The sequence below is a fragment of the Rhodnius prolixus genome, unplaced genomic scaffold, assembly GCF_049639745.1.
Source record: "Rhodnius prolixus isolate KJV_2025 unplaced genomic scaffold, Rpr scaffold_3, whole genome shotgun sequence".
NCBI lineage: Eukaryota > Metazoa > Arthropoda > Insecta > Hemiptera > Reduviidae > Rhodnius > Rhodnius prolixus.
In genome coordinates this window covers 3283515-3302845 of record NW_027411603.1, presented here as the reverse complement: position 1 = coordinate 3302845, position 19331 = coordinate 3283515, and the positions used below count along the sequence as shown (strand labels likewise).

Sequence of the window (19331 nt, the reverse complement as noted above, 5' to 3'; positions counted from 1 at the left end):
CATATTCTGAAACTAGAGGCGACGGGCAACAGAATTTTTCCTCTACCATTTTTTTTTTTTTTTTGCTCAGATCAACCGTTTAAGCAGGAAATGCATTTTGAGCCGTCTTAAAATGAACACCCTGTATAATAGTATCAATTTGAGAAAAATACTTTTTCTTACGCGGGAACTGAAAACAGATATTTCCGGTAAAACAGGAAATGGAAAATGTGAATAATCGCAATACCTAGTATATGTGGGAAAGCAATAAATAAAAAGAAAACTGTTCTATGAGAGGTATTCTTAGAAAAAAGATTTTTCCTCTTTTTCCCAGTGGTGGTGGGTAAGGGTTCCCATAAATGGAATTAGGGACGGTTAGAGTGGAAGGGAGATTAGGCTAAGCCTCTAAGATTTTAGGCTCTATTTGACATCCCTTGCCCTATCAGGTTTGCTTGTAATACGAACAGTTCTGGTAACTCCATATCCTTGCTAGACATATTTACAAATACGTAGATAATCGTCACGGAAGTATAATAAATATTACCGAGAGATTACAACGATCTTTATCTCCAAATACCACCGAGATCTAAACAAAGCGCAATATATAACAATTATTTTATTCCCAACTGTCATTTTATTTTATATTTATATGGGAGAAAACATGTTTTATTTAATAAATAGAGCATTTCCTCTGGGATAAGCGTCGGTGTTCATTTCTATGAAAATCTCGTGATGGTTAACAGTGAATTCGGTAAAGTATTTCCGGTATTTCCGGTGCAGGAATTTGCTTCAAAAGCGAAATTTTAACAGCAAATTAATAACATAATACCGAGGTAGAACTGTCCATAATGCTAAACTGGTACTTTAGAGACAGGCCTACCCCAACATCCACTCTTCATCCAGAAGGGCTTTAACCAGTTAAGCGTGAAATTTAGTTTTTTTTTTAAAAAAAAAAAAAACTCCCCCCAGTGTGCGGAATTAAAATCAGACAATGACGTGTGTATACACGTCAAACGAAGGAGGCAAAACAACCAAAAGTTTACAACGTCATAATAGTACACTGCAAGCGACTTTTTCCTGCAATCTCTCTGGGGGCTTACAGATTACAGCAGAGTATTCTGTGCTCATTCAAAAATCTTACACCGCCTTCACGTGTGCATTGCTCCAGTTAACTAGAGACGCAAGAGCTTTTACAACAGAAGAAAAGAGCTTTGAATTCTCTGTGCAAAATGAAATCATGCTCATACTGAGGTCTGAACCACTATCTAAGGTAAAAACAGGCATTGCACAAGGGTTGAGAGCTTCTATTTTGTGTGCCTAATTCCCCAATCTCTAATGCGGAGACCAAACATGTACCAACCACTTATCATTTGGCTGTCTCCCTCCACCTCCCTCCGTATAAAATACTTGGCAGTTCTATCGGTAAGATAAAGGAAACATCCCACCAAATAATATTCTTATTGTATTTTATTAAAATTTCGAGTTTTTTTTATAGTTAATGGCAATTTTATATTTTTCACAACGAGTATACACGTCGAACGCATCGTAATAGAGATTTGGTTTGATGTGTACGAGGGGGTACCCAAAAAAAACCGGAATTATTTTTTAAAAGCTATTTATTTACAAATTTTTTACAGAACAACCTTATCCCCTTCAAAATACTCTCCATTACAACTAATACATTTGTCCCACCGGTGCTTCCACTGTTCGAAACATTTTTTATAGTCATCTTTAGAAATGGCTGACAGCTCCTTCTTCGTTTTTTTCTTGACCTCTTCAATGTTGTCAAATCGGTGACCTTTCATGCCCTTTTTCATGCGTGGAAATAAGAAAAAGTCGCACGGAGCCAGGTCAGGCGAGTAAGGTGCGTGGGGCAGCGGAACCATGCCATTTTTAGCCAAAAACTGTGTAACAGAGATGGCTGTGTGTGCAGGTGCATTGTCGTGGTGGAAGAACCAGTCTCCTGTTTGCCACAAATCGGGTCTTTTTTGGCGAACACTATTGCGCAATCTTTTCAAAACTTCCAAATACAAGGTTTGATTGACGGTCTGACCTGGGGCGGACAAACTCTGAATGGACTACGCCTTTGGCATCAAAAAAGCAAATCAGCATTGTTTTGATGTTTGACTTGACTTGACGACATTTTTTTGGTCGGGGTGAAGATGACGTCTTCCATTGGCTCGACTGTTGCTTTGTTTCTGGGTCATAACCATAGCACCATGACTCATCACCAGTAATGACCTTTGACAGAAAGTCTGGATCAGTTTCAAGCTGTTGTTTCAAAGCACGACATGTTCTTTTTGATTTTCAGTCAGAACTCGAGGAACAAACTTGGCAGCAACCCTTTTCAACCCCAAATCTTCCGTTAAAATTCGCTGAACCGAGCTCCAAGATAACCCACTACTCTCTGACAGTTGATCAATTGTCTGTCGACGGTCTGTGAACACCAGCTCTCGAATTTTTTCAACATTTTCGTCGATTCGGGCAGTTGATGGACGTCCAGAACGAGGTTTGTCATCAATCGACATGTCGCCATTTTTAAACCGAGTAAACCACTCGTATACTTGAGTTTTTCCCATAGCGTCATCTTTGTAAGCTGTTTTCATCATTAAAACACTTTCAGCAGCATTTTTGCCGAGTAGAAAACAAAATTTCAGAGCTGCACGTTGTTCACTTAAACTTGCCATCATAAAAAACGAAAAAAGAACAAAACAGCGCTGGTAAAAACAATCACTGCAGATGAACAGAACAAGCCAGGCAGACAACACAGGCAGGACTGAACTGGCAAGGAATTGCGCTATACACGTCTAGCGGCAGAAATGCGTACTACATAAGCTCCATGCGCGGCAACGCAATTCCGGTTATTTTTGGGTACCTCCTCGTATACACATCAATATAATAGAACATTCGTCGGAAAATGGATCAAATCAAAGTTTTATGTTAGTTCAATATGGGAACAATGAAAACGTGAAAATATGAGGGGAAATCCTTAAAAATTCGAGGAACTCCTACAAAAAAAAAAAAACTGGGTTGTGAAAAGTGTCTGCTGCAAAGAAGTACGATTTAAGACTAAGGATCCTACATTTAAGGTCCAGTAGGCCATGGTTGTCAAACTTGGGGGCCCGCTTGATAATTTTTTTTTTTTTTTATGGTGCCCCCGATGTTTTAAACTAAAATTAAAATAGAAAACTCCTTTGAAGAAAATAGCACTTAGGAGACATCGAATTGCCTTTCAGGTTCGTCTAGATTTCCACTTTTTTTCCCCCCCTGTTTCACCTGCTTTTACAGCCAGGGCTAAAATAAACATAAAGGGTAGCCTTCATTTGGAAAATAAGAGATATAATATGAGGCATAAAACTTTATTTTACTTAATTTAGACTTAAACTTTTTGATTAATACAACTTCTACTTAAGTCGTAAGAGTTAAGAAACAAAATTTTTTACGGAAAAATTAGCAATCAATAAAGAAGATTGGTCGCATGTATTCAAGCAATTTACTAAAAGATAGATTCTGCCAATATGTTCTCTTTTATAACAACCATAATCTGATTCTGACAGTTTGAAATTGAATTTATCGATCTTCTTATTCGATGGCGTAAACATGTATATACTTATTTTGTTGGTAACATTGTTAGAGGACGGGGGGCGAAAAAAAAAAATCGCCTGGAGAAAGATGAACAGTTTTGTCAAAGATTGGATCTTAAATATCCAACGATAGAGAGGTTGGTTAAACTGCTTTGATATCTCTCTCAATTTATTATTTATTTTAGGAGGGGGGGAGGGAACAGATCTTTATTTACTTTATTAAACTTAGTAAATGCGGTACACTTAAAACTTCTCTTTAACTGTACGTAAAAAGGGTAAAACTATTTAAGTTAACAAACTGAAAATCAATAGAAAACTAAAATTTGGTCTTAATAATGTGTTTTCTTAAATATCTTTTATACTTTCAAGATTTGAGCCGTTTATTTTGAAAGTGAGGCAAGTCCATTTTTGCAAAAAAATGAAGATAATGGTAATTATAACCCATTGTGTCTCCCAGTGTGTTCTAAAAGTCGCCATGAATTTCCTTTGTTTTCATACCTTTCTTTACAAAGTACTTGATCACTGCTCGAATCTCAGGTTTTTTTTTTTCCCCCATTGTCACAAATCACTACGCAGGAACAACAACAAAGAGTCGTCACTACCACACTCCTGCAGCAAGAGCACTGGACGCGCCACGTATTCACTCACAAAGGATGTGTGATTATTGCGCGGGAACCTCGTTGCTCTAGCACAGACAACTAGCGGTGATTCCGAGAACTTTTCAAACCACCCTCTTAGATAAAACTTAGTATGATCTTTTTATCTCTAAACAATTTAGAGTCAATAAAAAAAAGAAAAGCAGAATCCTAATATTTGGGAGATGGAAGTTTTAGCTCTTAAAAAATATTGTAAATATGTTTAATTTTGGAAATGGTGCAGGTCCATCTTAGGTTGAAATTATTTAACCGTACAGCAAAATTTAACTCCGCTTGCTGTTTGGTGGAAGCAAATGTGATGGTTTAACATCATGTCTTATGTTATCTATCTTTGATATTGGTAATCGGTGATGGTACAAATATTTCATAAAATTTATTATTATTTATTAATAATAAATACATCTTAATTTTGTGTTTCGATAATAACACCAACATCGGGAAATTTTAGTACTATTGGCTCTGAAAAACTGTAAATTGTATAACATTTGTAATGGGTTCAGATGACTTGAAGAGGAGAGAGATGTTGGTTGTGGATGTTGATGGGTAAATAACACTTTTAGTATCGGTATAAGACTTTATGTATTTATATGACTGACTGCCAAGGACTCTATACTTTACACTACAAGAACAGAACAGACTGACTGACGTGGCTAAACGATGTGTACAACTGAAGTCTAATACCTTGAGCAGAATCTTCGAACTGAATTCTCGAACTGAATATCAATATGATCTATCACTGAATTGAATATAATAATTGAATTGAATATCTAATTGAATATGAATCTTAATATGATTTGACTTTCCTCTTGTTCTTATATACCTTCGCCGAGCCTCCCTTCTCTGTGTCCAAGGGGGCTGTCCCTTTCTCTCTGGCTAGAGTGGGTGAGTGGTGGGGTTTCACTACCCCTACGCTAGAGTGGATGAGTTGTGGGGGTTCAGGGGGTTCACTACCCCTACACATTCGACCTATATTATCGGCTATCAAGTAAGTGGTGTTGTTTTGTGCTCGGTGTACGAAAAAAGTTTCATTATTTGAACATTAATAACGGATTGAGGTTTATTTTATAAAAAGAAAAAATGGCTGAAACCGATTACAACGGTAATTATAACTCTGATGCATCTGAAAGTGAATTTGGTAGGTACCAAATATAAAATAGAAATACTTTTCTGGGTAATAACGCCATTTCAATGAAATCCTCATTTGCAAGTAATTTTATTATGTTTGTAGAAATAAGAGCCATGACAATCGATAATAAAAGAAGAATCTTGGAATCAGAATCTGAATACGAAGGCAATTCAGACCAAAATGATTCAAAAAAAGAAGAAGAATAGTTGAACTATTGATTAGTATTTTGTTTTTATTGTTAAGAAAAGACTGATCCGACTGAAATATTATCCATTTAAATCAACGATTACAATAATTCATTAATTTTGAAAGTGAGGCAAGTCCATTTAGTTATAATATAACCTTCATTTTTCTTAGCCAGCACTATAAACACTATTGGATTATAAACTTACATTATCTAACACCACAAAATACAAAAAAATATGTCTATTAATATTTACTAATATTTTTAAATTTGTTGAACCGCAAAACCTTAAATATCTCGAAATAACAAAAAATGGACTTGCCCCACTTTCAAAATAAACGGCACATATGTAAAATAAATCTTGAGATCGCCTATGGGTTTACTTCAAAAACCGAGTTTTTGTAATGATGAAAGTTTCAGCATCCAACAATAAAAGGGTTAATTTGCATAATTACTAGGTACTTACGTTAATATTTCTTCCAGGTTCATCTTCAACCAGCTGACGAGCAATATCCTTACAAGATCTCCTGGAAAGAGGAGGTATTTTAGCATCATCCTCCCAGTAGCGTGATGCAGAATGTGCGTACGCTGCGGCGGGTGTGGCATGTGTCACCCGGGTGTTCGTAACAAGACCAGTTGCTTTACCTTTAAAGAAATGTCTTAATTTAAAATTTTTATCCTCAAAAAAATGACCTAGAATTTGTGTTCTAATTATGTTAGCCATACCTTCATGTTGGGCCCAATCAATCAGTGAATCAACTCTGGCTTTGAAACTGGAAGCACAATTACTAAATTTTCCATTGATATCCAGTCCGACGGTTTCAAAGTTTGCTTTGACCCCACAAAGCAACGCTGTTGCACAGGCTGATGATTCGCCAATTTGTGCGTCTAAGTTGTAAGTCTGTAAATAAAATGCAATCAATGAAAACACGAAAAAACTATAAATTTTTCTGTTTTTCGTACAATGGAAAAATCAGGAAAAATTTGAGGGAAAAATATTTATATTAACATGATCTTGAAGGTCCATTAATAAGGAACATTACTTTAACCAACCTTGTAATCTTGTTTAACCTGACAGCCCTTTAAAGTGGATATTACTTTTCCTAACCTTGTAATCTTGTTTAACCTGACAGACCTTTAAAATGGATATTACTTTAACTAACCTTGTAATCTTGTTTAACCTGACAGACCTTTAAAGTGGATATTACTTTACCTAACCTTGTAATCTTGTTTAACCTGACAACCCTTTAAAGGGATATTACTTTACCTAACCTTGTAATCTTGTTTAACCTGACAGCCCTTTAAAGTGGATATTACTTTAACCAATCTTGTAATCTTCTTACTTGACAGCCCTTTAAAGTGGATATTACTTTAACCAACCTTGTAATCTTCTAACCTGACAGCTCTTTAAAGTGGATATTACTTTAACCAACCTTTGTAATCTTCTAACCTGACAGCCCTTTAAAGTGCATATTACTTTAACCAACCTTTTAATCTTCTAACCTGACTGCCCTTTAAAGTGGATGTTACTTTAACCAACGTTGTAATCTTCTAACCTGACAGCCCTTTAAAGTGGATATTACTTTACCAATCTTCTAATCTGCCAGCTCTTTAAAGTGGATATTACTTTAACGCCATTCCCATTACTGACCCTAAGATCATATTAAGTGAAAGACTAATATTGTTGGGTTTAGTATTAGAGGCAGATAGGTGGACTTTGTAAACGGAAATAGGTGTTTCAAAGCGGAGACAGTAGATACCTCGAAAGGGCCTTTAAATAACTTTTTAAGGATTCATGAAAACATTGTTGAAAGGCATTGTTGAATAATCTAAAAATAAGAAATAAGTAATTAGTACGTATGAATTAACTCTCTACGGTTGTAAGCGCTTGTTTCACAGTCGGCGAGACTCACAATCAGTGGAAGCGTATTAATTACTCACAAACAAACGTAAATACGATCGAATGTTTCCTGAATAGCGTCTGGTTTCTTTCTGACAGATACAAGTACACAGCGCGCATGCGCCAAATACCGACCGCAGCACTGCAGCGGCCGAATTTCAAAACTATACTTAAAAACGATACTTTTTTTTAAAAAAAGCACGTATTTAGAGGATTATAAAATGGCGAAGTAAAAAAAAATCGCATCTTATTGAAAATTGAGATATAAATGAATGTTAATATTGGTTTACAATCATGTTGGCAATGAAATTAAGTTAACAGAGAAGAGTTAGGGTCGCTAGTAGTGAGCAGTTTGTAGTGTTTGTATACTTGATTAGTACTGCCGCCGGTGTACTGTAGCAGATATTGTGTTAGTGTTGTCTGTCCTGTATATACGAGAGTTTGCTAGCGTATTGTATATCAGTAGACGATATTTGATGAGGCAGGATACACATTAATTACGGTTATAGTGCCAAACGGAAACTTCTACTCGCCTAAATAGAAAGTAGGTTTACTTGTTTGATGGTTAGGTATTTATTTATAGAACCCGCTTCTCTCTTTACCCTACAGAACAGCCGAGAATGTAAGTTTTGGCTGATAGGTAGCGCTAGTGTAAACAACACTCTATATAATATACAGCCTATCTAAGAGCCTTCAAATACATAACACACATACCACCACATCACTATCACTTTCTACTTTGGCTATATATTCGTAAATTCAATATGTGTTTACATATTATGGAGTGTTTATGTACGATAATACGCTGTATCATATAAGTAAAGTTGGTAAACTTGTTTTGTGAGTGTGTGTGTGTGAAGAGATAGAAAAGAGTAGAATCACTGATTATGGAGTAGGTTGGCAGAAGTGTCACTTAAAGTGTGTATATTTGGATGTAATTTGATCATATTAACCTCCTTCACCCCACCCCTCGATGCCGACATTGCCTCATAACCCTTTTCCACTATAACCTCCTTCAGTAAATTTAACTTAATTTTCCTTGACGCGCGGCATCACATAGACAGACACAATCTCATATGCTTAATAATCTCTTACAAAACCACTTTATCTGACGGAAACACCCTATTTTGAGTAATTGTTTAATAATAAATTAATTTATTAAAAGCAAATTAAATATGCTATTTACTTTCATTAACTAACCTAACCTTTTTTTTAATTAAATCTGACAGTTTTCTGCGTATGTGTAAGTTAGTGTGTTGGGCTAATATTAGCAGATCGATCGATTTAATTATTTAAATTAACTGTGCTGATTATTTACATTTTAAATATTATTAAATTAAAATGTGTTAATTAAATTTTACAAATAACGTCTGTTTATTCTAAAATTACTTTTAATTTACTTCAAAATTAATCGCTATGTTATGAACGTATGAAATTGTGGAAATTAAGATTTTTTTAATATTTATTAAACGAGGAATAATTAAAGGCAAGGATCGTTATTTTTTTGTAGCACTACAAACTCAGCTTTACAAGCAGGTAAAGCCCTATGAAGTCGCTGGAAAGAAAACTAATTTTATAACTGTATAACGAAATCCTGACGAGAATTGGCAGCCAGATCTTTCTCGCCTGTGTACCCGGATGATCGGGTACAGGTTACCAGGAATAGGCAAGCCTTCAAAGGTTCTGTACAGTTTTTCACAGGGGAACCGCTTTGTCGCAAAGTGTCCTCTTCAAGGCGGCTAGAAGAAGTGGTGGTGGGAAAGGCCAGAGGTAGGTTATAACCTCAACTTATTTCAGCAAGGCTGGGCAGCCATTAGGATGATCTTATGGCATTTTCATTGGCCATTGTAGAGCCTGAACACAGGGTCGCTATGTGTACAAGCTTTTTTTTTTTTTTGCCCAATCCTCGTAGAATTTGGTTTTCACATTTGGATATTTGTTTTTCAACATATGTTTGCAATTCTTGACCAATCTTGGATAATATATTATTTTTGAGGAATCTCGCTGACGCGCCTTAAATTAAAAGTTAAAAATACTCCACTGAAGCTCATAAAAACTCCCCTACCTACCTAAATACTTCCAGAGAGCTCGAGACATTCCAGGGGCCAACATGTAAAATGTACGATTTTCCAGAATGTATTCTCTTATGGGTCTGTCCACTTAGATAACTAACTAAAATTCAGCGTTTAAAAATCCAAATTGCGTAGATACTCGTATTATTACTGTTATAATGAATGGATTAAATAAAGTATCCCCCCAAACGAATGGATTCTCCTGCGAGTATCCCCCAACGAATGGATTCTTTTACGAGCATTCCCCAAACGAATGGATTCTCCTGCGAGTATCCCCCAACGAATGGATTCTTTTACGAGTATCCCCCCAACGAATGAATTCTCCTGCGATTATCCCCCCCCCAACGACTGGATTCTCCTGCGAGTATCCCCCCCAAACGAATGGATTCTCCTGCGAGTATCCCCCAACGAATGGATTCTTTTACGAGTATTCCCCCAACGAATGAATTCTCCTGCGATTATCCCCCCCAACGACTGGATTCTCCTGCGTGTACCCCCCCCCCAACGAATGGCTTTTCCTGCGAGCATCCTCCCAAGCGAATGGATTCTCTAGCGAGTATCCCCCCAAAGAATGGATTCTCCTGCGAATATCCCTCCCAACAAATGGATTCCCAAAAACAAACATTTCCACTGAAAATTTTAAGCAACACAGTTTGCTTCAACTAGAAATTCATTACCATGAAGTTTAACCCAAAATGGAAGGTATAAAATTTCATGGTTTAAATACAGACTGGTAAATAAGCTGTTGAATAATATACAGTATGTATACATAGACTAGTACATACAATACAGACTGGATAATTCAAGCTAGACGTCAGGTCAACCATGTTTACATTTTACCTGTAAACAATGCTCTCACAATGGTATGTAAATAGTACTAATTTCGAATAATAAATTAATACTATTGTATATATATATATATAAGTATTGTAATTGTGACAATTACATTCATGGTTATGAGTAATTAACATAATATATGGTAAATATTAAATAGATTACGTGGAGTATTTGGTTAGGACTTAAATTAAACAGGATATACGAGTATTCAAAGTATGCGTTGTTTTTTTTCATTTAATTAAATGAAATATTTAAAAAATTGATATTGTACTTCCGGTACTAAAATAAATGATTGGCATTCACTGTTCATTGTGGGTCAGTATTTAATCGATCGAATATTCGTCGATTTAATATTTTCAAGCTATATTTTTCAAAGAAAGCTTTACAAAGTTGCAACTTAAGAAACTTTGTAAAGGTGAGATGTTGGTTAATTCCTAGGAATATGAGCCATAAAAATCAAGGGGAGGGGGAAAATCGATGAGTTCAAGCCTATATAAGACCACTTGGAACTTCGGAAACGGTGGAGATCCATCCCTAGCTGATTGCCGTCAGGCTAAAGAAATTCTTGGCCTGTCAAAAACGGCTATAGTTGGTTTTAGCAGGTCCCCCCGGATCTGGCCAGTTGGATCAGGATAGTTGAGTGGACATGCGAATCTAGCTTACCCATCTTTTCAAATGCGGCCTTACCCAGTCTCGCCAATTTGCGCTGGCTGTGGTGAGTCCAATGAGACTGTACGGCACTTTGTAGGAGGTGTGCCCCCGTTTATTCTAAAACTAGATTTATCATCTTCGGGAGGTCAAATGTTTCCCATCCCGGAGATTGTAGCATCTGGTAATCTATACCAGAACTCTCTTAGGTTTATTCCAGTGCACTGAGGCGATTGAGTCGCCATGCTCCCTAGTGTCCTGTTGCTACTTTATTAGTTTATTGTATTGGCATCTGGCAATCTTTAGCCGGATTTGTTGGTTTTTAAAGCCCCGGTATCTCTTATGAGATGAGTGGTGGGCGGGGAACAATCGGCATTTTGGATTGTCTGCGTTCATTCCCCTTTTTGGTGGATCCGCCCTTTTAATCTACAATATAAGACCACTTCGGCGACCTCTGCGTTAGACCATTCACTTAAGGCAACAGACTGCCTCAAAATGTGTTAAGCTGGAGTTTCAAAGTTTTTTTCCACTTCCTACATCAGACCTTTCGTTTCCACCAGAACTACCAACTGTACAGATCCGTGGCTAGCAGTAAAAATTTTTGTCACAACGTAGGGGTTTTGTACCAGAAATCTTTTGTCTCCATACAACCTTCATTGGTACCAAAGGGAACTAAACTACCACAAGGATGAGTTGAAGGGATAAAGGGATTACACTTTAAACGGATAACCTTAAAATTTAAACTCAAAAAATGCGAAGACCAAAAACCAAAAAATAAGGCAGACCTTTGTTAATCTCTAATATTCATGAATTTGTCTTGCCTGCTGTTAACAAATTTTTTCAATGAACAGTTTTAAAATTAATTAATTCATAACAAAAAAACCTCTGCAAATTATCATTAATATGTGATTAACAAAATGGAAACTGTAAATGAGAATCTAATTGCATACTGATAGAAATTTTGTTCGCTCCTTCTCTCTTGGATTCTCTGAAATATATTCAATTATATGGCTTCAAATATTTAGCATTTCCAAAATAAATACCATACAAAATTATTCACCTAATGAATAGTAATTATTCTATATTAAAATTAGAAACTAATGATGGTCATCACTGGATGATCATCATTCATGATTGCCACGCCATTTTTATTGTTCGCCCAGCATATTTACTTATTGTACTGTACGAGTGCAGGTGTAAATTTCAAATAAAAGATAAAAAAAAAAAAAAAAAAAAAAAAAAAAATTAGAAAGATATTTTAGTAATTAAATTATTATTATTATTACATAATTATAACAGCTAGCATAACCTACAGCCAACAGCATAGACAAGTAGTTACTTTGTATAGTGTTCGGTCGTGATCGGAGACGTTCGGCCAGTTCCGCGCTGGCTATGACTACGCTCTGGTCAGCCCATGGCCCGCGCGCGCGTACTGACGTACGTAACCGCTTGTTGGACTTTCAGCTTTTCGTATATATGTTTTTAAACCTTATTCTCTGCAGCTTTGTATATATTTTATTTCTTGTTATTCTGTGCCCTGCTCAAGCTACCCGACTACCCTTCTACCTTCTCTTAGACCATATTGTCACCTCCTTATCTATTGGGAGGGGGGAGTCCACCACTGTCCAGCGTCCTGTACGGTGCTTGAATCTGCTGGCTTTGCTGTGCTTCTTACCGCCTCTCAACGCTGCTACGCATCGCTTCCACCGAGCCTTGGGTGGTATACACGTACCATCATCACTCGATTGGCATCTAGGGACATTACCACAATTATTCTACGCTTCGCGGACCACTCCGTGGACCCGCCTCCGGTGCAAGGTTCGTTCTCTCTTTACGCCTTTCCTGAGATTCCCCTCTTCTTCCTCCACGCTGCGCTTAACCCACAGACACGCAATATACATGTACTATTTCCGCTTTCCTTAGAGACGCATATACATGCACTATTTCCGCTTTCCTTAGAGACGCATATAAGTACTATTTCCGCTTTCCTTAGAGACGCATATACATGCACTATTTCCGCTTTCCTTAGAGACGCATATAAGTACTATTTCCGCTCTCCTTAGAGACGCATATACATGTACTATTTCCGCTTTCCTTAAAGATGCATTTATGTACATGTGCTATTTCCGCTTTCCTTAGAGACGCATATACCTCTACCACATCCGCTTTCTTGGCATTCGCCCATATAAACCTCTAGCACTGCGCTTCAGGAGCTTCACTTCCGGCCGCGAGGGTAAGTGTTACTCATTCCTACCTCTGCTCTACTTCATTTATATTATATTTCCTATATTTCTATTTGTTTCTGCATATACAGGGTGATCCATTTAAAACACACCAATCGCTAATAACGTTTCAGGAAAGCGGAATTTCGAAAAAACCCATGAAGTAAACTATATGTTTTTTTTTATCTAGTTTTCAAATTTTCCACCCCCAATGCTGTATCTTTATTTTTGGCAGAGTTACGGCCATAAACCTGATTGGGGTTTCATAAGGACCACTGGTTTTGACAATGATCATGAAAACTACATACAAAACTGTGAAAAATGACGTTGATCCCGTTTCGATATCCCTAATATTTGTCGAGATATTTAAAATCAAAGTTACAATTTTATCTATTCGTGAACGGTTTTCAATATTAATTTTCCACCAGATATACACGTTTTGGGAGGTCCTCGGACTGGCGTTTTTGACCGTAATTCCCCCAAAAATGAAGATACAGCATCGGGGGTGGAAAATTTGAAAACTAGGCCCAAAAAAACATATAGTTTAGTTCGTGAGTTTTTCCGAAATTTTGCTTTCCTAAAAAGTTATTAGCGATTGGTGCGTTTTAAATGGATCACCCTGTATATTTGCATGTATTTAATTACGAACTATTGACGATTATTGTAACCCGCTTCGCCACTTCCGCTTTTCATCATCAGGCGTATAGCACCCCACCTACCGCTTCGCCTCCGGGGTGTCAATGCTCACGCGCTGACAGCATAGGCAACAAGAAAGTAAGAAATAACTACTTATAATTAAACTACATTTAATTAAAAAGTTAAAATTAGCACTAATTAAATAGCAAAGATCATACAGGAACATTCACGCCAAGTGTTCCAAAGAAGAAGCTTCTAGATGTGTACGTGTGTAAAAATCGAAGAAACTACGAAAAAAATCGATTCAGTAAAGTGATAAACTTTCGATAATCGATGTTGACAAAAATCGTATTTTAGCGCGCTCCTAGGCGATAAAATTTGAACTGAGTTTTACAGTGTTGCTGTGAAGTAGAGCCGCGTAGTCAGGCTGGCCAATTTGTGGTTACCAACATTTTTTTTTTTATCGTATGAAAGGGATTTTTTTTTTTTGTTATTGTTGCAACCCTTTTCTTTTATGAATGGGTAATGAAACTAGAGGAAGAAGAATATATTTACAACCATTAAAAAAAAAACAAAGCGGAAGTCCCCGAACTAGTTATCGGCAAGTGCCGATTGAACTGTAAAGTATCCAGTTACGCAGATAGATATGGGCCCAGGCCTGGCTGTATGCTTTTCTAGAACGGTGAGCCCCCTCCTGGAATCAAGGTGTGAGTAATACTATAGGAGTTCCTCCAACTCTTGGTTGTGAACTGAAGAAGACGGCAAAGAAGAACGGGGGATGGCCAATGAAATTCGTAAAGAAGGCACGAAGTTACTTTAAGCAAAAAAGAGGAGATTTGTACAAATATCGGGTCCACTGAATACTAAGCAGTGCTGAATGCCCCCTCTTTATTTTTTTTTTGCTCCGAGAGGGGGCGGTATTCCGGCGACTCATTCTCCTGTTGGTTAAATTTAGTATTTTTCTTTATATAATGTTAATAAATTCACTATATTAGTAACCGACTGCAAAGCTGGAGCACTTCTTCAACAGCTTCCTCTGTGGGAGGGGGCCACCATTTTGTTTCTTACCAAGTACTCTGCTTCCAGAATTCTAAACTAAATCATTTTTAAAAAAAAATCCAAACAATTTCTCTTATAAGTAAGGGAAAACGGTAGAAAATGATGGGTAATGTCGTATAGGTTAAAGGAGGAAATATAGTCGTACTGGCAGCGCCATCTATAAGAATGTGCCCCATTACACCTGGGCGATCGACAGGCTGTGTCATGCCCGAAGAATGCGCCCCATGCTCCAGTAAATTCTGTCTTCTCCTATCACCTCTGCCCACTTTATTTTAATAGGTTTTCGCCCCCCTTCCTGTTCTAGAACCCCCCACCCCCTGCACAGCTTCCTGTCGCCACTTTTCCTTTTATTGAATCGTAAAGTTATATATATATATATATATATATATATATATATATTCATTACCCTCTCGATCGTTACAGAATATTATTACCAACGTGACAAATTCTCCAGACATTTTGATCAGCAATGAACGTCACTAAATGGACTCCATATTTCTTATATCAGTAAGATGCAGTGAGCATGTACACGTTATAGAACAATATGTAACACAGAACATGCTGCATGACCATGAAAACGGTTCTAAAATAAACCAAACATATTTTCTACAATTTTGTTGTCGGAGGCGACTAGCAAACATACTTTACTATAAATTCCTCATATTAACCCATTAAATAAAATGCAAGGCCTAGACTAGTACCGCAATACATCTTAGCTTTGCGGGTCTAGCCTATAACCGCCTAACATACTTTACTGTAAATACCTCATATTAACCTTTAGATAAAATGCAAGGCCTAGACTAGTACCGCAATACATCTTAGCTTTGCGGGTCTAGCCTATAACCGCCTAACATACTTTACTGTAAATACCTCATATTAACCTTTAGATAAAATGCAAGGCCTAGACTAGTACCGCAATACATCTTAGCTTTGCGGGTCTAGCCTATAACCGCCTAACATACTTTACTGTAAATACCTCATATTAACCTTTAGATAAAATCCAAGGCCTAGACTAGTACCGCAATACATCTTAGCTTTGCGGGTCTAGCCTATAACCGCTCGGATATCGTGGCGCCTTAAGAGTTTAGCCATAAACTTGTATAAAGCGTACACAAGAATTAAGCTTATTCAATACTGGGAATGCTTATTGAAGCTGCAATACAAGATCAAATAATTGAAACCATTGATTTCTGAGCGTGGTAACCACTACGTCCAGGGTCTGTTATGAATTTTGGGGGTGAATTGTGGGTAAACAGTTAGTTAAACCGATCTTCATTTAACAAAATATCACTGCATCCAGAAGTGGAGGGGGGGCGTGCTGCTAACAGGACAGGGAGGAAACCCCACAGATTTCAGAACGCTACGAACTGTCCAGTCCTGGAATTTCCTCGCTAGTCTATTGGAAAATCAGCCCACGCCTTTACCCACATAAACTATCGCAAGATTGTTCGATTAGTTTTAGTTGCATAATGTTAGTTCAGAATATTAGTGATGTTTTGGCCTGAGTGGTTGATCATTATGGTTTCAACCACTCAAACGAATACAACTTTATCTTAATAATTATACTATTATAATTTCATATTGTTATTTCTTTCAACTTATTCTGATATAAAAGTGGAACCGTAAATGATTTTCAAATAAATTGAGGCATTGAAACGGAACATATATAAAAAAAAAAAAACCTTTACCAACTTCGAATGAATTTCCGTTTTGGCGATCAACCAAGATTTGGAGAATTTTTAACTGGGCACGATATTAGTTTTATCAATTTTTGTTTTTACAAACTGCTCAGCAACATGTATGCTTTCAATGGCTATGAAAAGAGTAATCGATAGATCAACCTGACCGTGGACATAACGTTATTGCAATATATCTGGTTCCTGTAAAACAAAAACCAAAAAACAAACACACACACACACACACAGCCCCGAATTTTAATTTTCTCTATGCTTTAATTTAAGCAACAGGAATTACTGGGATCGTATCCAATTTTTTTGGATGTCACGTATCCACTGTAAATATCCGTTTTGTGGATGAGTTAAAAAAAAAAGAAGTAGTTTTTACAATTTGTTTGTTTTTAGCAACAAATAGTGTGTTTATCTGTCTGTGAATTGTGTAAGTATAACTTATAAACAGTTAAGCTTGAATTCGATTTCCGTTTCAGGAAACACTCTCGAAATGTACATCCAACTTTTGGACCAATCAGACCAGCGTTTCCCAAACTGGTGGTCCGCGAGTTGCTGATTGGTGGTACACGAAAAATAATCAATAATGGCGGACATAAAAAATTAAATCATAAAAATATCATAGAAACGTTTTTTTTCCCCCAATAATACATAAAAATTATTTTATTTAATAATATTAAGGTTGTTAATATGTACAGTAATAAGGTTAGCCTGTCTCAAGATATACGAGAAAATATAATAGCTCATTTAACAGGATTAAAAATTGTCTTTTATGGGAGTATTTTCCCAAAACCTGAAAACACAAATGATAATTGGATTACAAACTCTTCCTAGAATTAGAATTGCTCATTAGAATGCTTACTGTATCACAAACCTAATATTTCTAAAAATAAAACAGGGAACATTTGTTCTTAACTGATTTTAATGAAGTAAATAATATTATGGTTAATATATTTTGGGGAAATCTCAAAAATGTATTACAAAAGTCAACAATATTGAGATAAATTCATTTCATTTTTCAAGTTATAAGAATTCTTTCTGAAATAAGATTGGGGTGGCCCCTTATGTTATTAAATTTAAAAATCAATAATGTAACTTTGTACAATCAAATCCCAAAGATCCATTGTTTAATGTGTTGTAAGAACGAGCCGGAAACATTAATTGTTTATCAGCTGCGGCAAGTCTATGAAAGTTTTAGAATCTCACTCCGAATAAACAAATATAATAATCCTAAAGGGAGAACTTTGTAAATTAATTAATAATTTTGAAGAGAAAAAAGTTTTAAAACTAAGATCTTATAGTCTACAAAGTTTATAAAGTGAACATGAACTTTGAACTCCTTTGTAAACAGATACATTGGTATCTCTATACAAATAAAGATAATAATAATAAAATAACACACTCGGAATAATAAATTTCATGAAATACAAATCATTTTTACAAAGTGGTACAATTTATAGCATGATGTACTACCACCAAGTGGTACGCGAGCCAAAAAAGGTTTGGGGAAACGCTGCACTAAATTGAATCTATAGATCAGCTGTTTTATCTTAAATCATTTTTTGGCGATTTATCGTAACAGCTTCTACAATTTTGTTCAAAATAATTATGCTTATCAAATGTAACACTTTTACAACTTAAGTAGTATGATTTCAGGCATTCTGGCTCGTTTTTTTTTTTTGCGCCGAAAGTGGGCGTGGCCTTAACTCTCGTCGATATCAATGATTGGTCAAAAGGGTGTTGGTGGGCGTGTCCTATACTCTCTAAATAGGGGTGACGCGACCTATACCCACGGTGATTGGTCAAGAGGGAGGGGAGAGGACTACCACTTGCGCATTTTATACGTCATATTGTAGCACATTTTTGAATATATAGGAGATTATTACCCACGTTGAAATCGATGATGATGATTGGTCAAAAATTTGACCCAGAACCCTTGAAATCATACTACTAACTTATTATTTGGAACGTTTACACTGCAAAAAATCCATTAAGGCCACTTTTGGGGGGGATGGGTATTGGTTGGGCTTTTCACTTACGTCCTATTTCAGTAAACTGAATGGACTTACTACCTATTAAATATTAAATATGATACCATAATTTCAAATTTGAAGAAAATGGCTGATCGGAAGTAACATTTTACAAAATAGTCAAATATTTGTAGATTTTAGTATTTTTATTCGAAAATTGGTAATTTTAATAAATTTAAAATGTATTGTATTTTTAAAATAATTTTTTTTTTTTGGGTCCAAATTGTATCTGGATAATTTATTTATGTTAACTGCGGAAAGAGGAAGTCGTCACAATGGAATTTTTAATTTCAAGGGACCGGTATTTCCGGTTTAAAAACTATAAAATACAGTACAACCTCGATTAACCGGGCTGACCTCCGGTTATACCCATCTCGGAAAACTGAAATCCCGGTTAAACCGAATACACAGTATAATGCCGGTAATTATCCATAAAAATATTATACATATAACCGTGAAGTTGAAAATCAACCATTCATATGACACGTAAATCCCGTGGTCTTTTGTAAGATCTTTTGTAAAAAAGAAATCGCCTATTTTTTCAGGCGGGGCTTAACGTCCAACTACCAATTAGGTGACGTGGACGGAGGCAACTAGCAAACGTACTTTACTATTTCTCATTTAACCATTAAATAAAATCCAAGGCCAAGACCGGGAATCGAACCCAGTACCACAATGCATATTAGCTTTGTAAGTCTTAGATCTTTTGTAAG

At 36.3% G+C, this 19331-nt stretch overlaps 1 protein-coding gene across 1 annotated transcript in view; it reads right to left on the bottom strand.

Annotated features, from left to right (window-relative positions):
* The window catches only part of LOC141452836 (alkaline phosphatase-like), a 611245-nt gene that overhangs the window by 288253 nt on the left and 303661 nt on the right, over positions 1-19331 (bottom strand). The window contains exons 4-5 of the mRNA XM_074125291.1: positions 6256-6430; positions 5996-6174 (exon numbers count right to left, since the gene is read on the bottom strand). Coding sequence (XP_073981392.1) covers positions 5996-6174; positions 6256-6430 — 354 coding nt within the window. The remainder of the gene's footprint in view (positions 1-5995; positions 6175-6255; positions 6431-19331) is intronic.